The sequence below is a fragment of the Penicillium arizonense genome (genome assembly GCF_001773325.1).
Source record: "Penicillium arizonense strain CBS 141311 chromosome Unknown PENARI_contig137, whole genome shotgun sequence".
Lineage (NCBI taxonomy): Eukaryota > Fungi > Ascomycota > Eurotiomycetes > Eurotiales > Aspergillaceae > Penicillium > Penicillium arizonense.
The window spans coordinates 1-8,363 of NW_019173414.1; the positions used below are offsets into that span (position 1 = coordinate 1).

General features: G+C 48.4%; 4 protein-coding genes across 4 annotated transcripts; all 4 read right to left on the reverse strand.

The window, feature by feature from the left end:
* Positions 1–1,211: 1,211 nt before the first annotated feature.
* PENARI_c137G10200 (uncharacterized protein) lies at positions 1,212–1,649 on the reverse strand (the record flags this gene model as incomplete). Its single annotated transcript, XM_022637991.1, has 1 exon — positions 1,212–1,649. The coding sequence occupies one exon, from the start codon at positions 1,647–1,649 to the stop codon at positions 1,212–1,214; it is 438 nt and encodes a 145-aa protein (XP_022482153.1).
* Positions 1,650–1,968: 319 nt separating this feature from the next.
* PENARI_c137G04608 (uncharacterized protein) lies at positions 1,969–3,411 on the reverse strand (the record flags this gene model as incomplete). Its single annotated transcript, XM_022637989.1, has 2 exons — positions 1,969–2,792; positions 2,850–3,411. 2 exons carry the CDS (start codon positions 3,409–3,411, stop codon positions 1,969–1,971), a joined length of 1,386 nt encoding a protein of 461 aa, XP_022482156.1.
* A 233-nt stretch (positions 3,412–3,644) lies between these two features.
* On the reverse strand, positions 3,645–6,228 carry PENARI_c137G07958 (uncharacterized protein; the record flags this gene model as incomplete). The annotated part of the gene is made up of 5 exons (XM_022637990.1): positions 3,645–3,773; positions 5,395–5,611; positions 5,711–5,796; positions 5,865–6,118; positions 6,171–6,228. The coding sequence occupies 5 exons, from the start codon at positions 6,226–6,228 to the stop codon at positions 3,645–3,647; spliced, it is 744 nt and encodes a 247-aa protein (XP_022482155.1).
* A 1,767-nt stretch (positions 6,229–7,995) lies between these two features.
* Positions 7,996–8,286, reverse strand: PENARI_c137G02586 (ankyrin repeat domain-containing protein; the record flags this gene model as incomplete). Its single annotated transcript, XM_022637988.1, has 1 exon — positions 7,996–8,286. A coding segment is annotated over one exon (291 nt), but the record flags the coding sequence as incomplete, so codon positions are not given.
* Between the last annotated feature and the right edge of the window lie 77 nt (positions 8,287–8,363).

Here is an 8,363-nt window from a genome sequence, read left to right on the forward strand (position 1 = left end):
AACTGCTGGCAGCCCCTTCTACGTTTGAATCGGAAGTTGCGAAAATAACGACGATCTATTTGCTAGGCAACTTAAAAAAATTCTCAGGCCTCGTCATTTTGGGCACGGACCTCCGACATATTACGCTGAGCGATCAAGCTACTTCTAAAAGAGCAATTCCCCAAGTGAACCGATGATCAAAGGCTATTATAGACAGGCATGGACTCTCTCGTTCATACACAGTCCCCAAGCCCGAACTACATTGGCTTTCTATTGCAATATTGTGGAGTAAAGCTCAATATGCTCCCACATTCTGTCTGCCAATGCCTGTTGGAAAGATGGATTGATCTGATTGCCCCACTAGAAAGTTTGAGTGGTGAATTGCCGTACTGGTGGCCGCCAGAAATCCAATATAGAAGACCCTTCAATCTACCTAAATCTGGTATGTATCTGCAATCGAGTGAGATGGTTTAAGTTAATGAAGAGAAGCTCTTGTGAAGCTTTTGCAGCATCTGTTATGTGGGATTGATTACGACAGGGTATCCATCAAGAGACTTGATATGGAGACACGAGATATGCCAGCCATCAGGGAGTCAGAATTATACCGGAATATTTTGATGGATATTTTCGTTGCTATAACCAGCAGTATCTCCTCGGTCTTGCGTTTCAGACAGCAATACCGAACACATGTGCAGGTGAGCCTCTTGAATATCCACTGCTGAAGTATCGAACAGCTGGATGACAAGATGATGACAGCCTAGGTCTTAGACGACATTAGAACGGAACCATGTGACACAAGCCGGATGGCGATTGGGAACTATCTTCCATTCATGCGTAAAAAGAACAAAGTAAATTGGCATGAGTCAATCAATCAATCAATCAATCAAAGTTCTATTAACCTGTTGGAGCCTAACTAGTATCGTAATGGCTATGCAGGCGCTTCTATCCGGTTGAAGCAAGAACTCGTGTCCGTACGCCTGATCATGCTCCAGTACAAAAAGTGAGGCTGGTTCTCAAAGAGTGGAAGCACCAGCCCATTACATGTAAGTCAAACCCATGAAACCCGCAGTACAAATGAGAAATTCAATGCCAGTGATGCATTGAATACAAAATGAGCGCGTGGATGCACCTCCACCTCCCCTGTCCTCTTCTCACGATTCATGTAAACACCTCCTTGTCAAGATCCCAGCCCATATATACTGCTGCAGATCAAACCCCGTTCTCCGACATCCTCACTTCAGCCTCGATTGCTGATTATCGTTGTTCATTGCCCAGCCAGGCAGTGTGTATTCGAATAGCTGAGTGAGGCTCTCTCCTTCCTCAAACGTGGTGGCAAGCGGTGGTGAGTGCCCAGCGTCTTCGGGACTCTGCTCCATGGCCTCATGGTCTCCGGATTCATCATCGGACTCTTCTTGATCAGCGTGTTGAAACTGAGCAAGAAGACCGGTTTGGTGCATGAATTTGGGAACGTAGCGGGTTGCCAACGGGTTAGAGACGATGCTGTCATAATTAGACAGCTCAAATGGCCCAATTGCTCGATGCAACTGGTCAAATAGACGCTTTCTCAATACGCCGTATGTCTGGCATTGAAGCAAGACGCGTCTCGGCGTCTGAGAGGATCCTTCCCCACAGGGGCACTTATCAGACTCCACTTCATTGATCTTTGGCATGAGTCAATACATTGCTTTTGTACGTACTGTATCGTGCGACGGGTTCCCAGGATCGTGGCACGAGTTCCTATCGACCTGTAGTTGACCTCTAGGAGCTTACGTCGGACTCCCGGGGCCTTCGATTTCCCTTCGGACAGGGATTTTATCCGGAGCAGCAGCTTACATATAATACCTATGGAGCAAATGGTAAACTTATTGGACTATTTGAACTATATTTTGAAGGGGATGGAAGCTATTCCAATGTTGACGGGACGAACTCAACTTATATTGCACAAAGATAGCCAAGTGGACATCACGCACAAAATTTGGATTCGTAAAGTCAGTTTAATATCCAGTTCAGCTGGCCGGCAGAATCTTGGCCGGAGCCTTGACTTTGAAGGTTGCGCATGTCGTTGGAAATGGGTATATCTTGGGGTGAGTACGGTGAATTCGGCACGGAGTATTTGGGCTCAGTGTTATGCCCGTGCGTTTGGGAGGCTTCTGGTCTGTCGCCTACCCCATGGTCTCCATATTGCATAATTCCGATGGAATTTGGTTGTTGATCATTCTTGGACGGCTTCCCTGAGTGCGGAGGGAAGTTGACCTTCAGCACCAAGGGGCTCAATCGGCTCGATCGGCTCGATTTCGAAGGGTTTTCCGGCATTCCACACTCTACTTGGATTCCCATTCGCTTAGCCTGCTGCCTTAGAGAATTAGCACTAAGCCGATTCCCCGTGGTCTTCCAGTAATCGTCTGCTATCCTTGGCCAGGACATATGACATCGGCCACGCATAAAGTCCGCATATGCTGTTTTCTCTGCCCTCGTCCAGCGGTGGCGAGGCTGTGAGGGAAGCACGCCTTCCTCCCCGGTGTTTGTGCAAATGGTTACTCTTTCAGATGCAGCAGGGGCTCCGTGCGGCGTGATTTGCTGAGTTTGCACTAGTCGGGTATCAGGAGGGGGAGTTTGTGGTCCATCAATTGGCACGGTGCAATCCTCATCACCCCCCGAATTTTCAACTGAAGATCCGAGAGATGAAAGCTGTGAAGACATGATCGGCCCCTGGTCAACAGGGTCAGGGGAGGAGGGTACGATTCCGGTCGGAGCCGAGAGATTGTTGCTAAAATCTTTGAGTTGTTTCACGACGTGTTGGATCTTCGCAAATGCTAATGAGATTTAGCCGCTTGGTACATGAATCTTTCACGATAGCTGTGACTTCTCACCTTGCATCATGTCTTTACCCAGCTCAGATATGTCGCCTAGCAGCGCAGTAATAGTCTCCTGCTCTGCTTTCAGATCCTCGGGGAGGGGCCCCGAGCAGAATATCTTCCGAAAAACAGGAGAGCAAACTGCTTCCCGGTCATGTTTGTTCATTTCTATTGTCAGACCTTGCGTACGGTAATGAAACATTTCATTGCCATGGGGTTCGAACTGGCCAGGTCTTGCGTCCCTAATGAGATCTACCCAGCCCGGAGTAACTCCATAGTCATTCCCCGGACCACTTTTCTCAACGACACGCGGGCAAGGGCTGCTGAAGGAGCCGCCAATGATGTCTTCCAATCTGCTGCCGAGTAGAGGTACGTTCAGGTGCCTCGCGATACCCTTTCCTTCATCGAGAGCGGTAGAGTATGACTCCAACGACGCAAGAATTGACTCGATTTTGGTGCGTAAATCAGGAATTTTTTGCAATTGATCAGGGTTATGACGGACAATCAAGTCCAATTCGGAACCACACTGGTCTTGAACCGATAGAGGAGGTTCCGGGGCGTCGGGGCTTTCTTCCATGTTTCGATGGTCAGAATCCTACGTTTGGGATCAAAAGGTTCAATATGCCCGATAAATATTGTTGAACAGATGTCCAGACCGACCTCGTGGTGAACGAGGGCAAATCTTCATTTTCATTTTGATTCGTCCTAGACCGGGTTGGAACGACCGTTCACTTGCGGGTTGCGACGGAGCAAAGCCAATGATATGTGGTATTTGTTGGTTGTAGCGAGCGCCGTTGGTGATGGATTTGATTAGCGCGCAAGAGGCTTGGTTAGCTCTTCCACTAATGCAAGCACATTGAAACTAGTTTGATGCGAGACTTCCGGCTCGGGAAATGTGACGCGGCTATCCGCATCGGAAGTATCGGCAACCTTCTTTGCCTGAGAGCCCCGAAGTGTGAATGACGATAGGGCATGGGTATTGACGTTGATCCGGATTGGCCGGGGCCTGGTCCGCGTACGGTGGACCGACCCCTTGATGTTTACCCCTGAGATTCAGTGGCTCTGTTTTCGGCCCCCATCGCCTTCATTGAGTTGGGGATCTGGTAAAGGCAACACCGCACAGATGGAAGCATTTCATGCGTATGGCCGAGTAACTTGACTACGCAAAGGTATCTAGGTGGGAAATCAAGAACGTGAGGCATTTTGGAAATACTTTCTACGAGCATAGGGAGCTGGTCAAGGCAATGGGCAGGGAGCTCTTTACTTTCCAATCTCCGTAGTATGATCGACGATCCATGGCTCCAACGGGGCCAAAATAAGAAAGGCCTGGCCAATCTTTAGGCGCTGACGGTGATCGACACGGTCGGGATCTGCCGCAGCACGGCCATATTCGTACAACAATTTCAGGATTTGTGGAAACTAGCCAAAGGCATTGAGAAGCTCGTACTATCCGCACTACCCGATACGCCGTACCGGCATGAAGTAAAAGGCAATTGTTTGGATTTGTCCATCGTTTGGTTGTACCCTGAGAAAGATACCTAGTCGCTAGTGCGTAGCCGGGGCAAATTCCGATATCCCCGATACGCTAAACCATCAACGGTCCAAGTGCCCGGAGACTGACTGGAATTATCTTGGCCCCTTGGAGACTGTATATAATTTTTCGAGACCTAATCACTTGCTGCAATGGTTACATAGACCCTAGCGGTTCCCAAGGATGTGATCTTGCGCATGGGTGTACTGCATGAGGCAGGTTAAAAGGATTGAGCTGAGCAGGGATTCCCAGTCAAAGATTGGTTGCTGGCGTCGCCTTTTTTGACCATCGGCATTCCTATAATTGACTTTCGTTGTTATAAGCGATATATACTTGAAAACCCAAGTATTCTATCTCACTTCAAGGATGACCCAGTTCATGAAGTTGGTTGGATGTGGACTGAGAATTGATCAGGTAAGGGCCATTTACATGTCCATTGCCTAGGTTGGAAAAATTTCTCCAAATATTCCAGAGCAAGTGATTTTTGATCGGGGCTTACGACTGAAAAGGCACTAACAAACCTGCTAGGCATATGTTTCTACAACCAGAAACGATTCTCATGCGGAGACTGGAGCTGGACTAGCTTTGCTCACCGATTCACTCATCCCTTTGAAACTGCAAGACCCTTCGCCGTTTGTTAGTTCCATGATATGGAGCCGGATTCACTTGAAGTGGGTTTAGGTTGGTCTGCAACTCCGAAGTCTTGCGTTCGTATTGGCGATCAACAGATCGATCCAGATTGCACGCTATGTGGTCGGGCCCACCCATGCTTGTGTCACGAGGGGACACCAGCTCAGATGGAAGGCCATAGATCACCAGCCGTTCATTGAGAGAGATCATCACATAATACCCTGTGGAATGATACAAAGCGGGAAAGACACGCAGCCCAGTCACCCTGTCCACGAACTTTAGGATCGGCACCCGAGCATGTGCAATGCATTCAATTGAGTTCGGAACAGCGATATTGGTGCTTTTCAGGAAGCCCGAAATTGCGTGTATATGACCTTTTCTTTCGCCCAAGGAACGCACCCCTGTGCGTCTAAACGTGTCTGACAGTAGCACAAGGTCAATATCGGCAGTAGACAGATAGATACCAGAGCCAAAAGAGCCAAAGCCATGGATTTCAATGCCGCCGTACCGATTCTGGAATGCAGTATCCAATCGTTCGACGAGATCTCTGCGGACAATGTTTTCAATTTCCTGTGGCTTGGCCCAGTCATAGAAGCTGACAATCTCGTGATCTAACCTAGTGCGGGTTAGAAAAGGAGCTACTCAATAGCGATTGAGAGGACAGAGAGAATACTGACTGGATCCTACGCGTAAGGAAGACGGAGTGGATTCAAACCAAGGCGTGCCCAGCTCTTGAGACAGTGGTCTTCGCTCACTGATAACGGAACCGTCGTAGTCGTACTTGCTTGCAGCATTGCCAGTCTTTTTACAATGGTGTTTGATTGGGCCCCACTGGTTCGGCTTTCGACTGGGATTGGCAGAATACATACTTTTCTGGCGTGCTGGCCCTTTGGGGGCGATGTTGGCGGTGTTCTCGGAGCGTTGCTCTGAGGTTCTGATTCTGATGTCATGCCGAAGGAAACGAAATCCAAGTTCTCCTTGAGTTCATCTGTCTCTTCTACCTTCGCTGCATTGTCAAGCCTCGCTTTGCGAATCAGCTTGACAATGTCGAAACTGTTATCCATTTGTTGGCTTGGTGGGGGTAGCGCGGTGTATGGATCCGGGTTGGACCATCCCTGAGCCTCTGCTCGCCGGGGGGGGGGGGATTAGCGTAGTGTCTTGGGGCCCATTAAGACCCATTGCGCGCTTCTTGCATAATCGCTCAGTGTCGGAGGCATCATCGGACGTGTCCATGTTGGCCTCTTCCCTACGCTCAAGCAGACGAGAAGGCGAACTCGAGTGGAGGAATATCTTAGTTCCATCTTGAAGTTTTTTCGGTGGTTTCTCTCTTTCTAGACAGCAGCGGTCGGTATGCAGTGGGAGGTTGCCGGTAGCGGAATCCGAATTCATGTTTTGGATTCAGGCGCGAGCCACGGTAGTTTGAATTTCCTCTGAACTGAAATGGTGGCATTCTGAGTAGTTTCAGGCAGCAAGAATAACGCGAGCGGAAAAGAACGAAACGGCTCTTGGTGAGTGAACGAGAATTGGATGGCTAAAGTATTGCCAATGATGAAGGCTGGGGAGGGGGGAATTGAGGAATTGACCGAATTGGAATGGTGGAATGGTGGAATGGAAGCAGAATGCTTCCCGTGAGTGTAGAGGCTGGGGCTTGCGATTGATTTCAACCCACGCGCTAGTGTTTGGCGTGATGCAAAGTTTTATCCAGCACAGTGAAATTGCTGGAAATCACATCTTCACACCGACCTTGTTTCAGGTCCACGATGTATTTGATAGATGTTAGTACAGTGGAAGTAGAGGCCAAAGGGAAGAACTTATCAAGTGACTGCTTGACTTTGCAGAGTCAAGTGAATTGATCGTAGAGCAAATTGCCGAGGGCAGAGGACGTATTTATAGGCTTCTCGGCTTCTCTCACTTGCAAGCTGGGTAGGAAATGTCGAGGGAAACCTATTCCTATTGAGGGCTGTTGAAAGCCAATTTTCCCCCCGCAACTATTTGCAGCAACACTTTTGATGTTTTTGGAGATGCAGTGAGAACTAGCAAGAGCCATGTTGAAGAAAAGGGATGCTGAGTCGGTCAGAAACGTTGACTGACTGTTGAATCCTTCACGGCCTTAAATAGAGGTTTTGAGGGAGGGATATGTTCAATCCGCAATAACAAGCTCATATTTCTTTTCCTGATCGCTTCCTCTGTGAACAAGTCAACGTTTGATCACCCGCCAGATGTGCCTACAATTTCCATTCAAAAAGTCAAAATATTCTGCGAGTTAACTCACTATCAAAGAAAGTACCCCGTGCCATTCCACCCTACCCTAACCTATCACCGCCTGTGCAATAACCCTGATTTACCGAAAGCGTAATTCAAGGAGAAATTTGACCCAACTCCGCACATTGGAGGGTGCTTATAGGTACAAGCGAGCTACTCTTGTAAAAGTGAGAGAACGAAGAGATGAAAATATTGTCGGCGCGTTGATAACCATATTTAGGGGAGATGTGCGTGAATTACATGATTTGTTGGAGCCCAGACGCTGAAAGATGAATCCAACAAAGTAATCACAGCCTACCTGTAGTTCAAGGCCAAGTACAAAAGTTGCCTTCCTTATCCAAGTGACCTTCAAGGTAGAGCGCAATTCTACAGTTGGAAGCTGCTTCAATAGCCCTTTTCACATCACTAGCACATTTTGCACGAGTGTCCCTGCAGAGACGCTGACAACTTGTTCGTGTCCATTCCGAGCTGCTTTGCATAACGCCGTGTCCCCGAATTTGTCAGTAGCGGTAACATCCAGCCCGTTTTCCTCCAGCAAGAGATTTATAATAGCCAAATTACCATCGTAAGCGGCCAAGGAAAGTGCAGTGTCTGTTGAAACTGGAAATACGATGAATGATGCTAGTACGCTTGTAGGTCAAGGCCAACGAGGTGGTTTAAGTCTAATCTCTCTCTCCATGAGAGAGAGATCCTATTTAATGAGAAGCATTTCTCCTGAACTATACTCTACATGGTAGGTCAATGCTGATCATGAGCTTCATGCTTGGCGAAGCGGGCATTTAATGCCTGGAGATGCCTGAGCAAGCCATGAATCTCAACAGTGTCTCCCATATAAGTTTTGAGATTGAGGTCGGGGGGTGTTGTGTGTTCAAGGAGTAATCTTGTAACCTCCGGGTGGCCCATCTCGGAGGCAACACAGAGAGGCGAGCTGTTCCAATATTGCTGGTTGATGTCGATGGTGTCACAGCAAAGCAATCGGCGTATGACTTCCACGTGACCCTTCTTGGCAGCATAGAACAGTGGAGGGGCCTGTTGCACGTTCACTTGTATGTCTCCCCTTGCGAGGAAGAGTTCCACCATGCGTAAATTACCATTAAAAGCAGCGT